The 27,657-nt window shown below is 41.9% G+C and overlaps 1 protein-coding gene across 3 annotated transcripts in view; it reads left to right on the top strand.

Moving 5' to 3' along the window:
- The first annotated feature begins 2,027 nt into the window (after nucleotides 1-2,027).
- LOC138638128 (probable cation-transporting ATPase 13A4) overlaps nucleotides 2,028-27,657 on the top strand; it is a 161,586-nt gene continuing 135,956 nt past the window's right edge. For 2 of the 3 annotated variants that reach the window (XM_069727161.1, XM_069727160.1), the window contains exons 1-6: nucleotides 2,036-2,174; nucleotides 7,148-7,321; nucleotides 7,412-7,558; nucleotides 17,520-17,590; nucleotides 18,543-18,623; nucleotides 19,336-19,405. In XM_069727161.1, the coding sequence (XP_069583262.1) occupies nucleotides 2,112-2,174; nucleotides 7,148-7,321; nucleotides 7,412-7,558; nucleotides 17,520-17,590; nucleotides 18,543-18,623; nucleotides 19,336-19,405 (606 nt within the window). In that variant the 5' untranslated portion in view covers nucleotides 2,036-2,111. Of the gene's footprint in view, nucleotides 2,175-7,147; nucleotides 7,322-7,411; nucleotides 7,559-17,519; nucleotides 17,591-18,542; nucleotides 18,624-19,335; nucleotides 19,406-27,657 lie in introns of all 3 variants that reach the window. The other variant, XM_069727159.1, reaches the window with a different exon arrangement.

Raw genomic sequence — 27,657 nt, 5'->3', positions numbered from 1 at the left:
CTTGCAATACCCCCAATGTTATTTATGACTTTGTTTACTCTGCCTTGCTCATATGCATCTGGATCACTCTTAGGCTACTTTCACACTAGCATCGCACGACGCACGTCACAATGCGTCATTTTGCAGAAAAAAATGCATTCTGCAAAGTTGCCTGCAGGATGCGTTTTTTCTCCATAGACTTTCATTAGTGACACATTGCAACGGATTGCCACACGTCGCATTCGTTGCGCGACGGATGCGTAGTGTGTTGGGGGACCGCCGGCACAAAAAACGTTCCATGTAACTTTTTTTGTGCATTGTGTCCGCCATTTTCGACGGCGCATGCGCGGCCGAAGATCTGCCCCCGTTGTCCCCGTTGTGATTTAAATTCACTGTATGCGTCGGTACCTCAGCCTTACACACTGCGACGGGCCGAGGCCGACGCTAGTGTGAAAGTAACCTTAGGCTACGTTCTTCACAAATTAACTTCTTGCAGTCATTGCAAACAAATCTCCTCTTTTTGTCCTTCGATCGAGGACAAACATAGCACCGTTTGCGCTGTCCTGTAACACTGCTAGTGTCACTTGGAATGTCTGATGGTGCCTGCAAAATTCCACAGTTGCAGATGATATGCTTGACATCCTTTGGCATTTGATGCACATCCAATCGTTGACTCGCATATGGAGTGATCAGTGCAACTGCGACTGCCTTCAAAAACTTATTGCATTTGTCCAAATTCTTAATACCGTACCGTGCCGTAATTCGGTACATTTTCAATAAAAATAACATACACGTTCACTACAGCGCTGTCAATCATTCCATAAAAGACCCTCATTGGCTACGGATTTGTTTTTCAAGCAGTGCTGTACAAGCTGCACATTTGATCCGAGTCACTTTCGACCTAGCTCATATTATCTTCCAAATTACCTTCACAATCAGTATCGACATCACTAGAAGCATCCAATGCTGCCAATATTTCATCAGGAGTCATCACAGTTCGTCTAGCCATTGTTTATTTACAATTATATTACAAAACCTGTGAATAAACAGAAAATATATATAAAAAAAAATGTCAGACAGTAAAGGTACTATAGGGTCAGGAGAGTCCCAAACACAGAAAACTGAAAATAACTTTGAAAAAAAATTGAAATTCAAAATTTCATCAACATAAGCAGAAATATGTTACTTGAAAATACATAGAAGGTCAATGTCTGAGATTGACCAGTTTTAGAAATATTTCAATTTATTCAGTGCTGGGGTCTATATGACCCCATGGTTCCACAGCAGGGTTAAGTTGAATTTTCTTGGGTCACTGCTTCATTGCCACACGGTCATGAATGCTGCTGCTTTACACTGTTCAAGAAAGTTCTGTGGTCTTATATCTCTTACGTTACTTTCCTTCAATTACCTTTTGGTACATTTTGTCAAAAATGCAGCATCTTACAGTTTCAGCAAACTGGATGAGATTTTTAGAAATCTCATGCCCACTGTACTTTTTTTACTCTGCATAAACTAAGCTATAGTGCTTGTTTCCAATCCACACTAAGTCAATTTCTTTTGAAGGTGCGCTGAGTTTTCTCTGTGGATTTTCCCAATAGACTTCCATTAGATGCGGAAAAAAAACATATGCGATTTTAGTGCATTTCTGTGGCCGAAACAAGTAAAAAATGCACATAATCCACACCTAAATATGTAAAAAAAAATTTCCAAGGTCAAATACCAGGAAGTAACAAAAACACAGCAGCTTTCTTAAAGCATAACATATCAAAAAGAGACAAAAACACAGCTTCAAAAAAGCAATAAAAATGCATGCTAAAAAAAACAACCAAAACAAGATGGAAAATCTTCTGCGTCAAAAACTCACTAAAAGCTCTTCATCGGAACGTAGCCTAAATCTAGTGTATTTCATTATAAAAGAATGTACTTGCGTTACAATGAATATAATACAGTGCAGTATAAAGCAGTGTGGGATGATTCACAAACATGCCAGTTGAGGTAAGAAGGTGTGGGCCTTATTTAAATAGTACGGTAATATGAATTTAACCAGTACTGCTTGCAGGTATTAAAGTGAACTGATCTCTCCCTCCTGCACTCTGTAGAGGAGAGCTGGCAGGACTGTTGTATCTTGAAACATGAAATCAAATGATCACAAAGACCATCATGCAATTATTAACGAAGGACAAGAAAATGAGATGGTGAGTATAACTTGCTGCACAGGTTCTAGAATTTAATTAAAATTATTATTCTCACTAAAACAAAGAAACAAATGATAGGTAGAATGAAATGTGAGGATGTACTTTATACTAAGGATTCAATTATAAAACTATCTTATTACTATAAGAAGGTGCAAATAGTTGGCTCATCCACATATTGCTTGTTGCTGCTGAATGATCCGTGCTCAAAAAAAATTTCTTTATTTCATGCCATTAAAACATATAGATATTTACCCCATGTATAATGTGAAGTGAAACATACTACGCGTTTTGGATTATCTTTCATAATAGTGTTTTTTATTGTGTTATATGCAATTTTGAACAAAAAAAACGACTTATATAAAACAAAGACTTGTGCATTACAAATGATAGTCTTGATGTCTACATAAACCTATTTTTTCATTTACTTTTCTGATGCCCATTGGATTGTACATGAATGGAATTGTCACCTATGGTCAACGGCATGATTTGAGTTACATCTAAGGGCTCATTCAAACTTCAGATTTTCTCGTACAAGTTCTAGCTGTAGAACTCAAACCTATTGTCATCTATTAGGCTGTTCACATGATCGTGGTTTTTTGTGGACTGAGTGGTCTGCAAAAACTCAGTGAGACATGTCCATTCCTGATCCAATTCTTAGTTCAAAATTGCCAATGCAAGTTTATGAATCCACGACAAAATAGGACAAAACTCCAAGCCCCTCTATATACAGTATGAGCCCCTCCGTGCACAACCCCCTGTATACAGTATGAGCCCTAGTGTTTTCAGCTCTTCAGCTGTCTCAGTCCACGGGCCAGATCCTCAGATGCACATCCAGGTGAAATAATCTGCACAGGCATGGTCGTGGTGGCATCCTCTGCAATCGCATTCGTTACGCCCATGATGATAACACAATTTAGGCATAAAATTGAACTGAAATTATCATCTTGCAACTTCAACAATTCATTTCTTTGTTTTTTTTACTTTTTTTTATCTCAAGTTATCTGTAGCATTGAAATATTAAAACTCATATTTGAAAAATATAAGTGTAATAGAAGTTTCTATAGGTGTAAGCTACATTTACATATCACATAATTTATCCTTTACACCAGTAATTGGATTTAGGAATGCTGAGAATTCAGTCCTTTAAAGGGTGGATTGTGCATAGCAATCTACACACAGTATCAGGTCGGCGCCGTTATACTGAATAAAATGATATTTTGGTTGATGAAATCCGTCTTGTTGTTTCTTAATCTTTATTTTCAGTTTTGTGATAATGAGATTCTCGTGCCCAAAGGCGGGGCTGAGGTAGGTGGTGATCTATTTAGACATTCATAATGCAGAATGCTGACAGGTCACTAAGCTCTCACTGACCTGCCCCCTAGTTTGCGTAATTAATATACTAATGTATTTTAAAAAAAAGCCTGTCGCTTAATCAAAATGGCGGCGCCTCCACTTTCTCTTATCGGTTAGTGCCTATTATCTTCCTGTGTTTCAAAGAAAAAAATCACCATCAATATGGCGCCATCGAGTGCACCTGGGCACTATCGTGTTCTATCGTGTTCTGATAGATGCTACTGCGCAAGCGCAGTCGCTGACTCCTTTTTGCTGCAGCCAAAAATAATGTACACTACAACAAAATGACTTTGGAGGTAGTGCTTGACACCACCTCTGGTGTCATTTTGTTGTAATGTAATTTTTTTTTTGACTGACTGCAGCAACAAGGAGCCGGCGGAGGCACTTACTCAGTAGCATCTATCTCCTACCAAGAGAGGCTACTGTACAAGCACTACCTCGGGCGTCATTTTGTTGTATGGTACATTATTTTTGGCTGCAGCAACAAGGAGTCGGTGACTCCGCTGGCTCAGTAGCATCTATCGGAACACGATAGATACTAATGTCCAGGTGGACTCGATGGCGCCATATTGATGGTGATTTTTTTTCTTTGAAACATAGGAAGATAATAGGCACTAACCGATAAGAGAAAGTGTGCAGGCGCCACCATTTAGATTAAGTGACATGCTTTTTTTTTAAATGCATTAGTATATTCATTATGCAAACTAGGGGGGCAGGTCAGTGAGGGATCAGTGACCTGTCAGCAGTCTGCATTATGAATACATAATCAGAGCACCACATACACCAACCCCGCCTTAGGGCACGAGAATCACATTAACACAAAACTGAAAATAAAGATTAAGAAACATCAACAAGATGGATTTCATCAACCAAAGTATCCTTTTAATCGGTATAATGGCGCCGACCTGACACTGTCTGTAGATTACTATGCACAATCCTGCTGACAGGTTCACTTTAAGCAGCTTCTAATCCAGACTGTATCTCAGGATTGGCATGTAAAAAACACCCATTCAACTATAATAAGCAGCAAGTACAAAAAACAATGGATTCATTCTAAAAATGTAATATTGCACCAACAGATTGCATTTCTTATACCAGGGGTATTTATTCACCTGTGTTTACCAAAAAGACTGTATGAGGACAAACAGGGTGAAACAAGGTCCCTAGTGTTTGTAATATTAAGTAGTGATGAGCGAATATACGCGTTACTTGAGATTTCCCGAGCACGCTCGGGGGTCCTCCGAGTATTTTTTAGTGCTCGGAGATTTAGTTTTTCTTTCCGCAGCTGAATGATTTACATCTGTTAGCCAGCTTGATTACATGTGGGGATTCCCTAGCAACCAGGCAACCCCCACATGTACTTATGCTGGCTAACAGATGTAAATCATTCAGCTGCGGCAAGAAAAACTAAATCTCTGAGCACTAAAAAATACTCGGAGGACCCCCGAACGTGCTCGGGAATTCTCGAGTAACGAGTATATTCGCTCATCACTAATATTAAGCTATAGGTAATCTGGGGGCTGCTGTATTCAATACCATGATACAATTCAATCACTATAATATGAATTTCAGAAGTACTTGGTAATTTTTATTTTTTGACAAACTTTGTATAATTTAGATCAGGGGTGTCAAACTGCATTCCTCGAGGGCTGCAAACAGGTCATGTTTTCAGGATTTCCTTGTACTGCACAGGTGATAATTTAATCACCAACTCATTAATTGTGTAGGTGATTAAATGATCACCTGTGCAGTACAAGGAAATCCTGAAAACATGACCTGTCTGCAGCCCTCGAGGAATGCAGTTTGACACCCCTGATTTAGATAAAACCATCCAGATGCCTCCATATAAAATTCAAAGCTTATGGAGCCCCAAAGAATTATGAAATGCTGTATTGCAACTCCAGAAACTAAAACCTTAAGGCTATGTTCGCAAATGGCATTTTTTTGTGTTTTTGATACAAATTTTAAGCTGCCTTTTCCTGTACCAGCAAAAGCTATGAGATTTCAGAAATCTCATGCGCACAATGTTTTTTTTCATGTCTGAATTGGAAATATGTTTCATTTTTGAAAACTGCTGCATGTCACTTCTTTCAGTGTTTTTGCAGAGTTTTTTCCTCCATAGAAAGGAATGACTAAATGCAAAATTGCAGCAAAAACCACAGGTATTAGGTTTTGCTGCGTTTTTAGTGAAAAAAGAAGGTACAGCAGTATGTGAAACCCATTTATTTTTGTGATTTTCTCAACGCTAAACCTTAACGTCTGGTGTCATCACCTGAAAATAGCAGTCAGGATTAATACAGGTTAATTAAATTAGTGATATGTGTCTACTAAACATTGGCTGACCAATGTGTGAAAGTGAACAATATCTGACCAACTCAAGGGCCGACCAAAGTGTGAAAGTAAAGTGTGTCCTACAAACTCAATGTTCTAAAATGTCTTAGGTAAACTATTCCTGACTAATTCAACTCCCCGTACTGTTACAGTTGTATTTGTGTATTTTTTCATGAAGTCATGTGAACTTTTTGTTTAGAATAGTCACTATTTTTTTCAGACATAAAAATCTTTTTCCACCAAATAATTTTATCAAATTGACCTTTTTTTTCCCAAAATGGTCTTATGGTTCCACATACTCCTTGCATTGTTTGTTTATGTTTCTGTGGTGGAAGTAAAGCTGAACTTTGGGATCGTGAAAAACAGCAAAAATGCAGAAAAAAGCAGCTTCTTTACTGCCAAGAGAGCAGAATTTGCCTGCAGAAAAAAAACAACAAAAACTCAATGTGTAATACTCCTGTGTGTACGACACCTTAAGGCCCCTTCACATTAAGCGACGCTGCAGCGATACCGACAACGATCCGGATCCCTGCAGCGTCGCTGTTTCGTCGCTGGAGAGGTGTCACACAGACAGCTCTCCAGCGACCAACGATCCCGAAGTCCACGGGTAACCAGGGTAAACATCGGGTAACTAAGTGCAGGGCCGCGCTTAGTAACCCGATGTTTACCCTGGGTACCAGCGTTAAAGTAAAAAAAAACAAACAGTACATACTTACCTACCACTGTCTGTCCCTGGCGCTCTGCTTCTCTGCACTCCTCCTGTACTGGCTGTGAGCACAGCGGCCGGAAAGCAGAGCGGTGACGTCACCGCTCTGCTTTCCGGCTGACCGACGTTCACAGCCAGTGCAGGAGGAGTGCAGAGCACAGCGCCGGGGATAGACAGCGGTAGGTAAGTATGTACTGTTTTTTTTTTTTTTACTTTTACGCTGGTAACCAGGGTAAACATCGGGTTACTAAGCGCGGCCCTGCGCTTAGTTACCCGATGTTTACCCTGGTTACCAGTGAAGACATCGCTGGATCGGTGTCACACACGCCGATCCAGCGATGTCCATGGGAGATCCAGCGACGAAATAAAGTTCTGGACTTTGTTCAGCGACCAACGATCTCCCAGCAGGGGCCTGATCGTTGGTCGCTGTCACACATAACGATTTCCTTAACGATATCGTTGCTACGTCACAAAAAGCAACGATATCGTTAACGATATCGTTATGTGTGAAGGTACCTTAACATTTATAATTGCTTCTATTATTACCATATTTATTACTTACAGTTTTGAGTCTTGTTTTTAGGAACTTTTTGGCTACAGACTTAGTATTCCATGGATTATTCTTTGTGTGATTGGCTATTGTATATCTGGTGGGATTCTTCTGCTCCTCTTTTATTGGAAGCCTGAATGGAGTGTCTGGGCAAACTGTGTCCCTTCGTCTTTGGAAAAAGCCAATGTGGTTTTATTAAGATCAACTGTAAGTAATAGTATCTTTTTGAAGAAAGCAGATCTTTTGAAGTATGTGTATATAAAGGTTTAATTATCAATTTTATGCTACTAAATACAGGATGATAGAAAGAAATACACAAGGAAGAAGGTTCGTTTGTTAAGCCTGGATGCATTTGCACAATCGCTTCAGAGTGGGTTACAATGTTCTGTCATCTCCGACCAAGATTCAGTTTTAAACAAAGCTATAAGAAGGCCAGATCTAAAAGTAAGTAAGGGCTAAAGAAGAATTGATATTTTATCCTAAAGAATGTATATTGAATACTTCCATAATATTTCACCAGTTTAAATGGCTATTACTATCTCATATACTATATGTATTTATGGCATATTGCAAGAATTCACTTGTCCTCCAGAGTCTGTCCCAGGAAAAGATTGCAGCATGCTTGATTTGCATCAAATATTCAGATTGCAGTTGGCCATGCAAGCCAAAGGGCCGGTGGAAAAAAATCAGACTACACTGGGATGACATTTTTTCTTATCAGAGTTTTATCAGTGTGATTAGCATAATTGGCTGGATTCACTCAGTTGAGAGAAGATACTATGGTGTGACCCTAGTCATTAGCAGAGAGAAGCATATCACTGTCAGATTTAGGCTACTTTCACACTTGCGTCGTGCACTGCACGTCGCTATGCGAAGTTGAGGCGCACCGACGCAAGCAGCGAAAGCACCGCACAACGGGGGCAGCGGATGCATTTTTCCAGCGCATCCGCTGCCCCATTGTGAGGTGCGGGGAGGTGGGGGTGGAGTTCCAGCCGCGCATGCGCGGTCGGAAAAAGCGGACCGTCGGCAGCAAAAAACGTTATATGTAATGTTTTTTGCTCCCGGCGGTCCGCCACAACACGGCGCAACCGTCGCACGACGGTTGCGACGTGTGTCAATGCGTCACAATGCGTCACTAATGTTAGTCTATTGGGCAAAAACGCATCCTGCAGACAACTTTGCAGGATGTGTTTTTTCCCCTAAACGACGCATTGCGACGTATTGAAAAAAACGCTAGTGTGAAAGTAGCCTTACTTGGCATCAGCTTTAGTGTGAGAACCAAAGGATTTTATGTGGGAATTCAAACTGCCCAATCCTTATCTTCCCCAACATCATCTGCTGTGGTGGTGTATGGAGGTCTCCATACATATCAGCTGGCAGCAGGGCCGGCGTTAGGGGCAGGCAGACAAGGCAGCTGCCTAGGGCCCCTGCTGCCATAGGGGCCCCCAGCCAGGGGCAGACATACCGCCAGTGACACTGGTCTGGGGCCGAGAGGTGGAGGGTGGCCCCTGCAGGTAGGCCCGGTATCGGGCCCCTCTCTCTGCCTCCTGTAATCGTGCAGCCAGGGAGAGAGCGGCACGCGGAGTGCAGTTCAAAAGGGGGCGTGTCATGCAGGGAGAGATGCTGGCCAATGAACGCTTTCCTCACAAGACTGAAGAGAGCGCTCATTGGCTGCTGTCTCTGTTCTCCTGCTTGGTACATTGGGACAATGTTGACTGGTGAGTACTCACCTACAGTCAGGGGCCCCAGCCGCACAGCACACAGGGACAGCATGGAGGAACAGCAGGACTTAAGTTGTATCTTCTGCTCCCTCCACTGTTTTGTTCCCAGCAGGCTGCAGCATCTCCTCACTGTAAAGAGATGAGGAAGGAGCTCACTGCATGGGACTGTCGGGACAGCACAGCCGCACCAGGGGGCTGATATCAGTCCTGTCTGCTCTATGCCCTATTGCCCACAGTGGGTTCTGCAGCCCTCTCCAATTGAACTGACCTCCTCCAGGGCTCATCTGATCACCTGATATACAAGATTAGTATGTGTGTATGCATATTCTTGTAGATGTATGTATGTGCATTTGTGTATGTACAGTGTGTGTGTGTGTATCTATGTGTATGCATGTACAGTATATGTGTATGTCTGTGTGTATAATATGAGTGTATCTGTGTATATGCGTTATATTTGTATGTACAGTATATGTGGTATATATGTATGCTTCTGTGCATGTATGTGTATGTATATGTGTGTTCGGTATGTGTATACTATATGTGTGTATAACTGTATGTGTGTATGTACATTATATGTGTGTATATATATATGGTATATGTGTGTGTATGTACGGTATGTGTATATGTATGTACAGTACGAGTATGTATATCTGTATGTTTGTGCGATATGTGTATGCATGTACGGTATATGTATGTGTATCTATGTGTATGTACAGTATATGTATGTATGTATGACATTATATGTATGTTTATCTGTGTGTATGTATAGTGTATGTGTGTTTGCATATAGGGTATACGTATGTGTATCTGTGTTTATGTACGGCATGTGTGTGTATGTACGGTATATGCGTTTGTGTATGTATAGAACGTGTATGTATGACGGTATATGTATGTGTATCTGTGTATATGTACGGTATATGTATGTACGGTATGTGTGTGTATGTTCAGTATATGCATGTGTATGTACAGTATGTATATATATGATGGTATATGTATGTGTATCTGTGTGTATGAATTGTATATGCGTGTGTTTGCATATACGGTATATGTATGCGTATCTGTGTGTATGTATGTACAGTATGTGTGTGTATGCTCGTATGTATGTGTATCTGTATGCATGTGCAGTATGTGTGTTTGCATGTACAGTATATGTATGTGTATCGTGTATCTATGTGTATGTACGGTGTAACGGATGTATATATTTATTACAAACACACACAGTGTGTATATATATATATATATATATATATATATATATATATATATACTAGGTGGTGGCCCGATTCTAACGCATCGGGTATTCTACAATATGTATGTAGTTTATTTAGGAAGTTTGCAGAATAATGCAATTTATACCCAGGATTCAGCCAGCTGCGACCAATTAGCGAAGCGTAGTTCAAATTCCACGCCAATTCGCGAGCGGACTGTGCCTGTCCCTTATTGTTCGCGATCGGGCGTGACCAATCTGTGAAGCCAGGGCCGGCTCCAGGTTTTTGAGGGCCGCGGGCGAAAGAAGTTTCAGTGGGCCCCCCTCTTTAACACATACCACGATTCATGATGCACAGATACAGCAGAGAAATATAGCACAGCCAAAAACATTATAACACAACCCACGTAGTATATAACACAGCCCACATAGTATATAGCACAGCCACGTAGTGTATAACACAGCCCACATAGTATATAACATAGCCATGTAGTATATAGCACAGCCACGTAGTATATAACACAGCCACATAGTATATAGCACAGCCACGTAGTATATAGCACAGTCCATGTAGTATATTGCACAGCCACATAGTATATTGCCCAGCCACGTAGTATATTGCCCAGCCACGTAGTATATAGCACAGACATGTAGTATATAGCACAGGCACGTAGTATATTGCCCAGCCACGTAGTATATTGCCCAGCCACGTAGTATATTGCCCAGCCACATAGTATATAGCACAGACACGTAGTATATAGCACAGACACGTAGTATATAGCGCAGACACTTAGTATATTGCCCAGCCATGTAATATATTGCACAGTCACGTAGTATATTGCACAGCCACATAATATTTTGCACAGCCACATATCCCTGTTAAAAAAAGAATTAAAATAAAAAATAGTTATATACTCACTCTCCGTCGACCCCGAGATCCAGCCTAGGTCTTTCCAGGTCTCCCCCCAGGACATCGCAGCAAGGCACGGGATGCGCCGCTAATCCTCCCAGGGACCCTTTTCAGACCCACTAGGTGTCTAACGGCCCTCACCACCCAGATTCTGTGCTCCCGGGACACTTCTGCCCGGACTGGCTTTATTATAAGGTTGTGCCTTAACAAGGGATCGGTCGTACACCCCCTACCACTGCCACTATTATGCATCTATGTCAAAGGACTTGAGTAACCCCATGAGTAAGACCCGGGAGGGTCGAAACATCGGGTTTTTGTCTATTTCAAATGAATATGAATGTGGCAACCACTTCTTTTTTGTTTTGTTTTCTTCAATAAAATTGGCATACACCTTTTGCATCTTACCAGTCTTGAGTGTGCGGTAATCTTTTTTGAATGATTGACTTGACCTCACGGTCAGTTTACCAGCACCTCCTTGTCTCTGACCTGAGTGCACACCATTTTCCTTGTCTAATTAACCCTGTGTGAGCGGTGACTGGAGGGGAGTATGGAGGGGGCACTGACTGCAGGGGAGTAGGGAGCAGCATTTCGCCACCAGGCTGTGCCCGTCGCTGATTGGTCGTGGCCATTTTGCCACGACCAGTCAGCGACTTGGGCTTTCCGTTACAGACAGACAGACAGAAAGACAGACAAAAAGACAGACAGACCAACAGAAAGATGGAAGTGACCCTTAGACAATTATATAGTAGATATATGCATCCATCTCAGTGAAAAAATATAAATATATATATTTTTTAGAGGTGTGGGGGCCCAAATAGAACTTTTGATATGGGGTCATGTGATTGCTATGTATGCCTCTGCTTGCAGGGCAGTAATAATGAGGGCAATCTAAGTTGTTCTTTAGAGCCCGAGGCTCCAGGGTCCCATTGCCAGATTGCCATCATCATAAGCAGCATATAGGGCAGAAAGTGGGGCCCAGACAAATTTCTTGAACAGGGGCCCCAATCTATTAGTGTCCACCCCTGCCCCCAGCCAGTGGCGTGTCGCTAATAGCAGCACACCATGCAGCTGCTATGGGGCCCATGAGTCAGGGGGGCTCGCCCAGTGCCAGCGAAGAAGGAGCAGTGGGTGACAGGAGGCAGGAGGCGGCCGCTGTGGCTAAAGGTACCTTCACACATAACGACTTCGTTAACGATATCGTTGCAGCATCATGCTTTTTGTGACGTAGCAACGATCCCGCTAACGATCTCGTTATGTGTGACAGCGACCAACGATTAGGCCCCTGCTGGGAGATCGTTGGTCGTTGGGGAAAGATCAGGACCTTTTTTTGGTCGCTGATCACCCGCTGTCATCGCTGGATCGGCGTGTGTGATGCCGATCCAGCGATGTGTTCACTTGTAACCAGGGTAAATATCGGGTTACTAAGCGCAGGGCCGCGCTTAGTAACCCGATATTTATCCTGGTTACCATTGTAAAAGTTAAAAAAAAAAACACTACATACTCACATTCCGATGCCTGTCACGTCCCCCGCCATCAGCTTCCCTGCACTGACTGTCAGCGCCGGCCGTAAAGCAGAGCACAGCGGTGACGTCACTGCTGTGCTCTGCTTTACGGCCGGCGCTGACACAGTCAGTGCGGGAAGCTGATGGCGGGGGACGTGACAGACATCGGAATGTGAGTATGTAGTGTTTTTTTTTTTTTACTTTTACAATGGTAACCAGGATAAATATCGGGTTACTAAGCGCGGCCCTGCACTTAGTAACCCAATGTTTACCCTGGTTACCCGGGGATTTTGGCATCGTTGAAGACAGTTTCAACGATGCCGAAGTCGTTCCCCTGATCGTTGGTCGCTGGAGAGAGCTGTCTGTGTGACAGCTCCCCAGTGACCACACAACGACTTACCACGATCACGGCCAGGTCATATCGCTGGTCGTGATCGTTGGTAGGTCGTTTAGTGTAACGGTACCTTTAAGCCTAAACCCGCTGCTAAAGAGAAATTCAAAAGGACAAACTATTGTGACCCTCACCAAGTGATATACAAACAAGGGGAACTAAAAACAAAGAGGGGTTTTCACCCACTCTTGTGGACACAATGGGGTATGTTAGATAATACCTAATACGCCTATGTTGCTTTGTTATCTCAAGACAGACACTATAAGTATCTTTACTGTATTTGCTTTCTGTGATGCATACACATTGTCTATACCAAATCAGCCTTAGTTCAATAAATATTTACTAAGATACCACATATCCATGTGTAATGTCACCTTCCACTATTCAAACAAAAATGCGTATCAAAACCAATATTGAGTTTAAATCAGCGTATAATCATAGCAGCATAAAGGCCGAGGAAAAAAAAATGCAGTCCTGATGAAAACTGTTCAATCATATACACATATTATGGGATATTCAAATGCCCTTCCCACACAAGGGGAGTCCCAAGTGTATGTCAGCAATATTTCGTTTCAATCAATCAAGACATATGCGATCCTTCAAAGTTGTTCAAGCTCAGAAGCCTGATATTGCATTAGCATTGTACGATCTCACCCATTTTCCTTCCTATAAGATGGGTGCTCGGCCTCCTGGTATAAGATAGTGTCTCCCGACGCGTTTCGTCCTAACAGGGACTCATCAGGGGAGTGACAGGGATACCTGCGAGGCTGCATTACCTAACGCTCGCTTGTGTCTCCTTTATGTGTTATGGAGCCGGATCGCAATGTTTCGCCCACCATTCTCGACGTGCGCCATACTTCCGGTCCATGTGACCTCAGTTCCGGTCTACCCGAGGATAAGTTTGTGCCTGCGCAAAGCGTGGAACACATGAATGATTGTGCGATGGAGCGCAGTCTTTTAAAGAGACATTGTCACTATGGGCTTGCTGGAACAAGAACGTGAGGACATAATAAATATTGGTACACGCCTACAGAAATATGATTCGAGTGGCTTGTGCCCTATAGGGCTGAATGAAACGTGCCATATTGCACACGTGAAAAAATCAAACACCCATATAAAAACAGAGTCAATCTGAATTATGTCTACATAGTATTGCTCTGTTTATCCATAGGATATGGTCCAGATTTACTCCAGTGTTATATATATCATCATCAATTTTGGGATAAAAAGAGAAGCCAGAGAGGAAAAAACGCTAAACTGTTAGAAATGTATCGGTAATGGCTGATTGATGTACCAGCCCAAAAAAAAAATATCATACAGGACACCACAGACCATAGAAAGCCTACAAGCCCTATAAGAACACACTGGACTGCTGGAACTCTACCTACGTGGTATATATATATAACACCGGAGTAAACCATAACCTATGGATAAACAGAGCAATACTATGTAGACATAATTCAGATTGACTCTGTTTTTATATGGGTGTTTGATTTTTTCACATGTGCAATATGGCACGTTTCATTCAGCCTTATAGGGCACAAGCCACTCGAATCATATTTCTGTAGGCGTGTACCTATATTTATTATGTCCTCACGTTCTTGTTCCAGCAAGCCCATAGTGACAATGTCTCTTTAAAAGACTGCGCTCCATCACACAATCATTCATGCGTTCCACGCTTTGCGCAGGCGCAAACTTACCCTCGAGTAGACCGGAACTGAGGTCACATGGACCGAAAGTATGGCGCACGCCGAGAATGGTGGGCGAAACATTGCTATCCAGCTCCATAACACATAGAGGAGACACAAGCGAGCATTAGGTAATGCAGCCTCGCAGGTATCCCTGTCACTCCCCTGATGAGACCCTGTTAGGACGAAACGCGTCGGGAGACGCTATCTTATACCAGGAGGCCGAGTACCCATCTTATAGGAAGGAAAGTGGTGAGATCGTACCATGCTAATGCAATATCAGGCTTCTGAGCTTGAACAACTTTGAAGGATTGCATATGTCTTGATTGATTGAAATGGAATATTGCTGACATACACTTGGGACTCCCCTTGTGTGGGAAGGGCATTTGAATATCCCATAATATGTGTATATGATTGAACAGGTTTCATCAGGACTGCGTTTTTTTTTCCCCCTCGGCCTTTATGTTGCTATGATTATACGCTGATTTAAACTCAATATTGGTTTTGATACGCATTTTTTGTTTGAATAGTGTAAGGTGACATTACACATGGATATGTGGTATCTTAGTAAATATTTGTTTAACTAAGGCTGATTTGGTATAGACAATGTGTATGCATCACAGAAAGCAAATAGAGTAAATAGACTTCTTTTCCGCATCTTTGTATATTGACGTATCATATGTGAAGCAAGATAATATAGGCATATAGTGTCTGTCTTGAGATAACAAACCAACATAGGTGTATTAGGTATTATCTAACATACCCCATTGTGTCCACAAGAGTGAGTGAAAACCCCTCTTTGTTTTAAGTTCCCCTTGTTTGTATATCACTTGGTGAGGGTCACAATAGTTTGTCCTTTTATATTAACTATTAAAAGCTAAGTTTTAGTCCATTGTTTCATACACAAAAATTTTGTCTTGGATTATATCCTGCTACCTATAATAAAGAGAAATTCATATTCACTGCTCCCCACGCCCATAGTTGATGCCACCACTATGCACTGAAGTTGGTGCCGAGAGATGGAAGGGACTATAGTAGTGGAGAGCAGTGAATATTCATTTCACTTTAATAGCGGTCACATTAGCCGCAGTTCCAGGTTTCCTGCTGCTAGGCAATCACATGTGCCCACTACTAAAGGGAATGAATATTCACACCCATTCATTCTCCACATCCATGGATACAGTATATATCAGTGAGCGAGTGAGTACGTGGTGGCCATAATACTGTAGGACTGCATTATTTTCTGTTGGGGACTGCATTATAGTCTATGGGGGGGGCTGCATTATATGCTATGGGGGGTTGCATTATACTATATGAGGTCAGAATTATATTCTATATGGGGACTGCATTATACTCTATGGAGGACTATGGACGTGTATTATACTCTATGGAGGACTCTGGGGAGTGTATTATACTGTATGGAGGACTTGGGGGAATGTATTATACTATATGGAGGACAATGGGGAGTCTATTATACTATATAGAGGACTATGGGGAGTGTATTATAATATATGGAGGACTAGGGGGAGTACATTATACTATAAGGAGGACTAGGGAGAGTATATTATACTATGTAGAGGACTAGGGGGAGTACATTAAACTATATGGAGGACTATGGAAGTGTATTATACTATATGGAGAACTGTAGGGAGTCTATACTTTACGGAGGACTATGGGGAGTCTCTTATACTATATGGAGGACTAGGGGGAGTGTAATATACAGTACTATATGGATGACTAGGTGAGTACATTATACTATATGGAGGACTAGGGGGAGTCTATTATACTATATGGAGGACTAGGGGGAGTACATTATACTATATGGAGAACAAGGGTGAGTGTAAAATACTGCATATTCATCAAGTGATTTGATTGGTTATGCCGCAACAAAAATCATTGTTCTCATCAGCACATTGCCCGGTGAAAACTGCAGATATGCTGCTAAGATGGTACTGTATGTGGACAGATTGATCTACTAGTGATTATTCTGCCCCCATCATTATTCCTGAGCCAGTGTAAAGAGGCCGGAAACAAGCGGCGAATGACTTCAATATTGTTAATAACACTCGTTTAAGTGGCCTGAAATCGGCACATGTAACTACAACCGAAATGTTTCTGTGTGGTGTTGCAATTTGTTAGCATTTGGGGCCCCATTTTAATCTTTTGCCTAGGGCGCCACTTTGCCTAAAACTGGCCCTGGCTGGCAGGTTTAGCCAAATGTGTGTGGGGTCCTAACTTGAGTAACAGCTGTAGTCCTAGGGATTGCATACAGCTCAATCTCTTGCTTCTCAGTGAATATCCATAGTTAATATCAATACTTACACCATGAAAATCTCCAAATAGACTAGAATTGATTCATACGTATCCTGAAGGAATACAAGAGTTATGTTGTGGAGTTCTAAGCAAAGATGCTCCAGAATTGTTATCTCATGAGGAAAAAACAGATATTTTTTTCTGTGTTTGCTGAGCTTAAAATGAAATGGGCTGTGAATATAAAGAATAATTAATAAAGAATATACTAGGATAATGTGACTTTTTTGGGGGCTGATAGGACAGAGTAATGGGAATCTGTCACTCAGTCTGGTGTCCATGTGATGGAAAGGTTCTTGCAGGTAAATTACAATGAAGCAGATCCAAAGCTCTAGGGCAAAATGAATCATGAGGACATGCAGTGTTAATTTCACAAATAAGATCTAGACACTGACTTGTGTCCAACGTCAGGAGAAAGATCCTGTGTGTGCCACAACCAGGATGAATCAGAAAGTAATGAAAGAAAGAATGAAATTCAACAGAAATGGATGGCTCACTGTATCATAGGATAGGACAGCCCACCAGGAATTTGTTGGGTAGAACAAACTGTCCAACAAGTTACTTTCAAATGTAATATTTTTGTCTACATCTCAGTTAAGATTGCGTGCAAAGGTGTCCTCAGTAATGGATGCTGTCATATCCAAAAATTCTAAATATGACACATTACATCTTACAGGTTAAATTCATCAGAGTCCAGAAAATTCGATATACATGGAATTTCAGTCAAAAATTGTTCCAAAATATCGGGTGAGTTCTAAAGTCTTACACATTTATTGTGATGAAATTGTAGGGTATCATTAATGGTATCTTAACAATTAGGGTGACTATAAATTTAAACACCAGCATACAGTGAAGGAAATAATTACTTCATCCCCTGCTGATTTTATAAGTTAACACGGATACCCCACGAGGTGAGATTTTGCATGGTGCCCCAGATTGATGTCGATTGACAGTCATTTTTTATTTCTTCCATTTTCTTACTATTGCACCAACAATTGTCTCCCTCTCACCCAGCATATCACTTATGGTATTGTAGCCCATTCCAGCTTTCTGCAGGTCTATGATCTTGACCCTGACATCCTTATAAAGCTCTTTGGTCTTGCCCATGTTGTAGAGGTTAGAGTCTGACTGATTAATTGACAGGAGTCTTTTATAAAGGTGACTATGTAAGACAGCTGTCTTTAATGTTGGTAACGAGTTGATTAGGAGCGTCTAACTGGTCTGTAGGAGCCAGAACTCTTAATGGTTGGTAGGGGATCAAATACTTATTTCTCAGTGCAAATGCAAATAAGTGTATATAATTTATACAATGTGATCTTCTGGAATTTGTTTTTGATATTCTATCTCTCAATGTTAAAATTAACCATACCCTTAAAATTATAGACTGTTCATGTCTTTGTCAGTGAGCAAACTTACAAATTCAGCAGGGGAGCAAATAATTATTTCCTTCACTGTATATGCACATTGTACATGAACATTTGGGCAGCTGACATGTTCCTGATGAAGTCAACTTATAAATATCAACTCCATTGCCTCATTGAAGAAAAATAAAACCCATATTTCAACCAAATTAATCACTGAAGATGGAAAATATGGATTGTACATTCTGGTAAAATTTTGGATTACAAAATTTCAGTTATGTTGTTGCTTACGTGAAAATCTTTATCAGTAGCTAAATGTGTGGTTTTTTTTATTTCAGCACTTTGGAGGATGAACATTCTTGCTTTAGCATACATTCTAACTATGCATCTGGTTTATCAGAAGAGGAGCAAGCTATTAGGTAATCTTTATAAAGCATCCAAAATGGTTGGTGTAAAGTTGAATCACTTGGTGGAAGGTTTACAAAGGAAAATAAACTTTAGATCAGGATAATTATGTAATAGAAAAAAACTATGCAATGTACACAAAGTGAAATATGAAATGCATCATTGCCAGAATGAATGTTGTAGCCCTCTAACAATCAGAGCTAAGATTAGAAATAGTAATGAGTGAGTGTGCTCAGATAAGGTATTTTCCGAGCACGCTTGTGTGCTAAAACAGTATTTTGGGTGTGCTCGAAAACTATGTTCAAATTGCTGTGGCTGCATGTCTTGCGCTGTCCAATGGCCACAACACATGCAAGGATTGCCTAACAAGCAGCCAATACCTGCATGTGTTGTGGCTGTCAGGCAGCAGTGAGGCATGCAGCCACTGTGACTCGAACATAGTTTTCGAGAACGCCCAAGATATCCTTTTAGCACACGATCGTGCTCGAAAAAACACCTTATTCGAGCATGCTAACGCATCGCTAAGAAACATGCTTCTGAAGGAGTGGCAAAGCTATATAAGAAGAGAGACACAGCTGTATTATAAATGCCACATGGTGCCATATGTGAGGGGGCTGGAATAGATTTGCATTAGAACCTTGAAGAATCAAGGTGCATGTGTATTTACTTTTAGTTACAATTCTACCTATAATCATTTCTTCTCATTTTTTTGCCAAATTATTTTAGAAGGTTAGTGTGTGGACAAAACACCATTGAAGTTGAACTTGTACCACTTTGGAAACTCTTCATTTTTAAGGTATATTTATTTGGCTCATTTTCCTAAAGTATAATGTAAATTATTTTCTCATTGGTAAACTGTTGTGGATTCTGTTTTTGGGCTCCCTCTGGTGGTTACAGATGGTACTGGGTGACTTGTGTTCTCTGCGGTCTCTGGTGTCCACCTGTTCTATCAGGATATGGGAGTTTCCTATTTAACCTGGCTTTCTTGTCATTTCCTCGCCGGCTATCAATGTAATCAGTGTGTCTTGTTACCTCTGCTTCCCGCTTCTGTATTCTTCTGGACAAGCTAAGTCTTTGATTTTCCTGTTCCACGTTTTGCTTAATTTTTGTCTTAGTCCAGCTTGCAGATATGTGATTCCTTTTTGCTGGTTGCTCTAGTGGGCTGATATTACTCCTCATGTTCCATGAGTTGGAACATGAGTTCAAGTAATTTCAGGATGGTTTTTTGTAGGGTTTTTCGCTGACCGCGCAGTTCACTTTTGTATCCTCTGCTATCTAGCTTTAGCGGGCCTCATTTTGCTGAATCTGTTTTCATAACTACGTATGTGCTTTCCTCTCATTTCACCGTCATTACATGTGGGGGGCTGCTATTTCTGTGGGGTGTTTCTCTGGAGGCAAGAGAGGTCTGTGTTTCTTCTAATAGGGAAAGTTAGTTCTTCGGCTGGCGCGAGACGTCTAGGAATCATCGTAGGCACGTTCCCCGACTACAGCTAGTTGTGTGTTGAGGTTCAGGATCGCGGTCAGCTCAGTTTCCATCACCCTAGAGCTTGTTTTGTTTTTTGTGCTTGTCCTTTTGTGATCCCCTGCCATTGGGATCATGACAGTATAGCCGGCCAAAAAGTGGTAATCGTATTGGCTGAAGTAGGAGGAAAAGTAGTCTGAGGAAGTTTTTTTTTTTTTTTTTTTCCCCCCCCCCCCTCAGAGTTTGCTGCATAGCCTTAATTGCAGCCTGGCTGCGTCTTACCTCCTCTTAATCCTTGAATGGCTCTGACTTCAGCTGTTTATCATGGACGTCCAGAGTTTGGCTTCCAGCCTGAATAATCTTGCTGCTAAGGTTCAAAATATACAAGATTTTGTTGTACATGCTCCTATGTCTGAACCTAGAATTCCTATCCCAGAGTTTTTTTCTGGAGATAGATCTAGTTTTCTGAATTTTAGGAACAATTGCAAGTTGTTTCTTTCTTTGAAATTTCGCTCTTCTGGAGACCCTGCTCAGCAAGTCAAGATTGTTATATCTTTCCTGCGGGGTGACCCTCAGAATTGGGCATTTGCATTGGCACCAGGGGATCCTGCGTTGCTCAATGTGGATGCGTTTTTTCTGGCATTGGGTTTGCTCTATGAGGAACCTAACCTAGAGATTCAGGCTGAAAAAGCTTTATTGGCTCTCTCTCAGGGGCAAGATGAAGCAGAAATATATTGTCAGAAATTTCGGAAATGGTCGGTGCTTACTCAGTGTAATGAGTGCGCCCTGGCTGCAAGATTCAGAGATGGCCTTTCTGAGGCCATTAAAGATGTCATGGTGGGGTTCCCTGCGCCTACAGGTCTGAATGAGTCTATGACTATGGCTATTCAGATTGATCGGCATTTACGAGAGCGCAAACCTGTGCACCATTTGGCGGTGTCTTCTGAACAGGCACCTGAGACAATGCAATGTGATAGAATTCAGTCCAGAGGTGAACGGCAAAACTATAGGCGGAAAAATGGGTTGTGTTTTTATTGTGGTGATTCAGCTCATGTTATATCAGCATGCTCTAAACGCACAGAAAAGGTTGATAAGTCTGTTGCCATTAGTACTTTACAGTCTAAGTTCATTCTGTCTGTGACTCTGATTTGTTCATTATCAGCCATTTCCGTCGATGCCTATGTGGATTCAGGCGCTGCCCTGAGTCTTATGGATTGGTCATTTGCCAACCGCTGTGGGTTTAGTCTGGAGCCTCTGGAAGTCCCTATTCCTTTGAAAGGAATTGACTCTACACCTTTGGCTATGAATAAACCTCAGTACTGGACACAAGTGACCATGCGTATGACTCCCGTTCATCAGGAGGTGATTCGCTTCCTGGTACTGTATAATTTACATGATGTCTTAGTGCTTGGTCTGCCATGGTTACAAACTCATAACCCAGTCTTGGACTGGAAAACGATGTCTGTGTTAAGCTGGGGATGTCAGGGGGTTCATGATGATGCACCTCCGATTTCTATCGCTTCATCTACTCCTTCTGAGGTTCCGGTATTTTTGTCTGATTATGCGGGATTATGTTAAGGAGTCCTTGGAAAAGGGACATATCCGTCCATCTTCGTCCCCTTTGGGAGCAGGTTTTTTTTTTGTGGCCAAAAAAGATGGTTCCTTGAGGCCTTGTATAGATTACCGTCTTTTGAATAAGATTACAGTTAAATATCAGTATCCTTTGCCATTGTTGACTGATTTGTTCGCTCGCATTAAGGGGGCTAAATGGTTCACTAAGATTGATCTTCGGGGTGCGTATAATCTTGTGCGGATAAAGCAGGGTGATGAGTGGAAAACCGCATTTAATACGCCTGAGGGCCATTTTGAGTATTTGGTGATGCCTTTTGGACTTTCTAATGCTCCTTCTGTCTTCCAGTCCTTTATGCACGATATTTTCCGTGAATATCTGGATAAATTTATGATTGTATATTTGGATGATGTTTTGGTTTTTTCGGATGACTGGGAGTCCCATGTTCAGCAGGTCAGGAAGGTGTTTCAGGTCCTGCGGGCCAATTCTTTGTTTGTAAAAGGTTCAAAGTGTCTCTTTGGAGTCCAGAAGATTTCTTTTTTGGGGTATATTTTTTCCCCTTCTACTATTGAGATGGATCCCGTCAAGGTTCAGGCTATTTGTGACTGGACGCAGCCTACATCTCTTAAGAGTCTACAGAAGTTCTTGGGCTTTGCTAATTTTTATCGTCGTTTCATAACTAATTTTTCTAGTGTTGTTAAGCCTTTGACGGATTTGACTAAGAAGGGTGCTGATGTTGCTGATTGGTCTCCTGCGGCTGTGGAGGCCTTTCAGGAACTTAAGCGCCGGTTTTCTTCTGCTCCTGTGTTGCGTCAGCCAGATGTTTCGCTTCCTTTTCAGGTTGAGGTTGATGCTTCCGAGATTGGAGCGGGGGCGGTTTTGTCACAGAGAAGCTCCGATTGCTCAGTGATGAAGCCATGTGCGTTCTTTTCTAGAAAGTTTTCGCCCACTGAGCGGAATTATGATGTTGGTAATCGGGAGCTTTTGGCCATGAAGTGGGCATTTGAGAAGTGGCGTCATTGGCTTGAGGGTGCTAGACATCGTGTGGTGGTCTTGACTGATCACAAAAATCTGATTTACCTTGAGTCTGCCAAGCATCTGAATCCTAGACAGGCTCGTTGGTCACTGTTTTTCTCCCGTTTCGATTTTGTGGTTTCATACCTGCCAGGTTCAAAGAATGTGAAGGCGGATGCTCTTTCTAGGAGTTTTGTGCCTGACTCCCCTGGAAATTCTGAGCCCACTGGTATCCTTAGGGATGGGGTGATTTTGTCGGCTGTCTCCCCAGACTTGCGACGTGTTTTGCAGGAGTTTCAGGTGGATAAACCTGATCATTGTCCGCCTGAAAGACTGTTTGTTCCGGATAATTGGACCACTAGAGTCATCTCCGAGGTCCATTCTTCTGCGTTGGCAGGTCATCCTGGAATATTTGGTACTAGAGACTTGGTGGCCAGGTCTTTTTGGTGGCCTTCCTTGTCGAGGGATGTGCGTTCTTTTGTGCAGTCTTGTGAAGTTTGCGCTTGGGCTAAGCCTTGCTGTTCTCGGGCCAGTGGATTGTTGTCACCTTTGCCTATCCTGAAGAGGCCTTGGACGCACATTTCCATGGACATTATTTCGGATCTCCCTGTCTCTCAAAAAATGTCCGTCATCTGGGTTGTGTGTGAACGCTTTTCTAAGATGGTTCATCTGGTACCCTTGCCTAAGTTGCCTTCCTCCTCTGAGTTGGTCCCTCTGTTTTTTCAGAACGTGGTTCGTTTGCATGGGATTCCGGAGAACATCGTTTCTGACAGGGGATCCCAGTTTGTGTCTAGATTTTGGCGGACGTTCTGTGCTAAGATGGGCATTGATTTGTCCTTTTCGTCTGCATTCCATCCTCAGACGAATGGCCAGACAGAACGAACTAATCAGACCTTGGAAACTTAATTAAGGTGTTTTGTTTCTGCTGATCAAGATGACTGGGTTACCTTTTTGCCGCTTGCCGAATTTGCCCTTAATAATCGGGCTAGTTCTGCTACCTTGGTTTCTCCTTTCTTTTGTAATTCGGGGTTTCATCCTCGTTTTTCCTCTGGTCAGGTGGAGCCTTCTGATTGTCCTGGAGTGGACATGGTGGTGGATAGGTTGCATCAGATTTGGAGTCATGTGGTGGACAATTTGAAGTTGTCCCAGGAGAGGGCTCAGCAGTTTGCTAATCACCGTCGCCGCATGGGTCCTCGACTTCGTGTTGGGGACTTGGTGTGGTTGTCTTCTCGTTTTGTTCCTATGAAGGTCTCTTCTCCTAAGTTCAAGCCTCGGTTCATCGGTCCCTATAGGATCTTGGAAATTCTTAACCCTGTGTCGTTTCGTTTGGATCTCCCGGCATCGTTTGCTATTCATAATGTGTTCCATCGGTCGTTGTTGCGGAAGTATGAGGTACCTGTTGTTCCTTCGCTTGAGCCTCCTGCTCCGGTGCTGGTGGAGGGAGAATTGGAGTATGTTGTGGAGAAGATCTTGGATTCTCGTGTTTCCAGACGGAAACTCCAATATTTGGTCAAGTGGAAGGGTTATGGACAGGAGGATAATTCTTGGGTGGTTGCCTCTGATGTTCATGCTGCTGATTTGGTCCGTGCATTTCATAGGGCTCATCCTGGTCGCCCTGGTGGTTCTCGTGAGGGTTCGGTGACCCCTCCTCAAGGGGGGGGTACTGTTGTGGATTCTGTTTTTGGGCTCCCTCTGGTGGTTACAGATGGTACTGGGTGACTTGTGTTCTCTGCGGTCTCTGGTGTCCACCTGTTCTATCAGGATATGGGAGTTTCCTATTTAACCTGGCTTTCTTGTCATTTCCTCGCCGGCTATCAATGTAATCAGTGTGTCTTGTTACCTCTGCTTCCCGCTTCTGTATTCTTCTGGACAAGCTAAGTTTTTGATTTTCCTGTTCCACGTTTTGCTTAATTTTTGTCTTAGTCCAGCTTGCAGATATGTGATTCCTTTTTGCTGGTTGCTCTAGTGGGCTGATATTACTCCTCATGTTCCATGAGTTGGAACATGAGTTCAAGTAATTTCAGGATGGTTTTTTGTAGGGTTTTTCGCTGACCGCGCAGTTCACTTTTGTATCCTCTGCTATCTAGCTTTAGCGGGCCTCATTTTGCTGAATCTGTTTTCATAACTACGTATGTGCTTTCCTCTCATTTCATCGTCATTACATGTGGGGGGCTGCTATTTCTGTGGGGTGTTTCTCTGGAGGCAAGAGAGGTCTGTGTTTCTTCTAATAGGGAAAGTTAGTTCTTCGGCTGGCGCGAGACGTCTAGGAATCATCGTAGGCACGTTCCCCGGCTACAGCTAGTTGTGTGTTGAGGTTCAGGATCGCGGTCAGCTCAGTTTCCATCACCCTAGAGCTTGTTTTGTTTTTTGTGCTTGTCCTTTTGTGATCCCCTGCCATTGGGATCATGACAGTAAACACCATTAAGCAAAGGCATAAATGTGATATAACTCTGCACTAATGATGACTTACTGTAACATCTGTGACAGTTCCGCTCTCTGCTTTTGTTGCGGGTGATGCTTGAAAGCATAAAAACTACTGTATTTTATTCCTGGGACTTGTGACTCTGGCCAGTCCAGAAGCCACAAGAATAACCAAGTTAATTTGAGATTCTCAGAGCTGGTAACACTGGGTGAGGTTGCTGCAAAAGTAGCAAACAAAAGTTCGGGCACCCCTGGTCAAAATTACTGTTATGAACAGTTAAGCAAGTTGAAGATGAAATGATTTCTAAAAGGGCTACAGTTAAAGATGACACATTTCCTTTGTATCTTAGCATATATACAGTATATATATATATATATATATATATATATATATATATATATATTTATACAGTATATATATATACATATATATATATATAGTTATATTTTACAATTTCAAAATAACAAAAAGAAAAGTGGTGTGATGCAAAAATTGGGGCAACTTTTTAGATTTTTGTGCTCAGATAACCTTGACCAAAGTTTCAGCCATTAATGATCGTGTTACGGTTATGGCTTGTTCACTATTATCATTAGGAAAGGCCAGGTAATTTCCCAGCTTAATAAAAACTCAGCTTACTCTAATCTTGTGCCAAAAAACAGCACCCATGGGTTCTTGTAAGCAGCTGCCTAGCACTGTGAAAACGATGACATCCTACAAAGCAGGAGGAGGTTATAAGACGATTGTAAATTGTTTTAAAGTTGCCCTTTCCTCAGTTTGAAATGTAACTAAGAAAGACCAGTTAACAGGAACAGTGGAGGTCAAGATAAGGTCTGGAAGACAAAGGAAAATTTCACTGAGAGATGCTCGTAGGATTGCTAGACAGGCAAATTAGAACCCTGGCTTGACTAAAAAAGACCTTCAGAAAGATTTAGCAGACTTTAGAGTTTTAGTATATAGTTCTTCTGTTCTGTTTGCACAAATATGGCCTTCATGGAAGAGTCATGAGAAGAAAATCTCTCCTGTGTCCTCACCATAAAATTCAACATTAGAAATATGCAGAACAAGCCTGATGCATTAAGGAAATAAGTCCTGTGGCCAATGAGGTTAAAATAGAATTCGTTGGCCACAATGATCCAAGATATGTGTGAAAACAAAGGGCACAGAATTTCAGAAAAAAAACATCACCACAAACATTAAGATCAATCGTGCTTTGCGGTTGTGATGCAGCCAATGCAAAAGGAAACCTTTCACAGGTAGAGGCAAGAATGGATTCACTGAAAATTCAACAAATTTTTGATACAAATATAACACCATCTGTAAAAAAGCTGAAGTTGAAAGGAGTATAGCTTCTACATATGGATAATGATCTTAAGCACTTGTCAAAATCCACAATAGACAACCTCAAAAAGTATCAAACTAAAGGTTTAACAATAGCCCTCATAGTCCCTTGAACTGAACATTATTGAAAATTTGTGGCTAGACCTTAAAATAGCAGTGCATGCAAGACAACCCAGGAATTTCACAGAAATGGAAGAATTTTTCATGGAAGAATGTATGAAAACCCCTTAAAGGGAACCTGTCACCTGAATTTGGCGGGACTGGTTTTGGGTCATAGGGGCGGAGTTTTCAGGTGTTTGATTCACCCTTTCCTTACCCGCTGACTGCATGCTGGCTGCAATATTGGATTGAAGTTCATTCTCTGTCCTCCATAGTACACGCCTGCACAAGGCAAGATTGCTTTGCGCAGGCGTGTACTATGGAGGACAGAGAATGAACTTCAATCCAATGTTGCAGCCAGCATGCAGCCAGCGGGTAAGGAAAGGGTGAATCAAACACCAGAAATCTCCGCCCATATGACCCAAAAGCAGTCCCGCCAAATTCAGGTGACAGAGTCCCTTTAAACAAGAATTGAAAGGATCTTGTCAGGCTACAAAAAGCATGTCATTTTTAACTTTAGGTTTTTTAGAGATCATTTCATCTTCAACTTGCTTAACTGTTTACAATAACAGTAATTTTGGCCAGGGGTGCCCACATTTTTACATGCCACTGTATATAAATCCCTGAGTGCCTGTTCCCACTATCAGTCAATGTTTGTGCTACCCTACCTTACCTGTGTGCTGTGCATCTGGTATTTCTTACTGACTTATGCTGTTTCTTGACCTCGGCTTGACATTTAACTACCCGCTAGCTTTACGATTTTGTCACTGATGTGACCTATTGGCTTTGACCCTGCTTGGCAATCATGCCTACCTCTGGTTTGAACTTCTTGATGATATTCCTTCCATTACAGCAGTCCATTGGATCCTGTTGTAAAATGAGATCTCTGTATAGAGGTTAGAGGGTGTTGCGGTTTCTCTGCAATCTGCCAGATGAGTGGTTTGTGCCAAATCTATCTGAGGTAGCCTTTTTGAGACTGTGGCCTCAGATAGATGTGACACTTACACACAGTTATGTAATTCAGTGCTGCATTCACAATAGTATATCAGATGAACCTTCTTTGCTTGCTCAATGCTTAAAACAGGGCTTGTTGTTTTCTTTTGAATTCTAGAAAGTTTAGTCACTATTGAGTTGTTTCATGGA

This window comes from Ranitomeya imitator, chromosome 5 (assembly GCF_032444005.1).
Source record: "Ranitomeya imitator isolate aRanImi1 chromosome 5, aRanImi1.pri, whole genome shotgun sequence".
NCBI lineage: Eukaryota > Metazoa > Chordata > Amphibia > Anura > Dendrobatidae > Ranitomeya > Ranitomeya imitator.
This window is presented reverse-complemented; position numbering and strand designations above follow the sequence as displayed.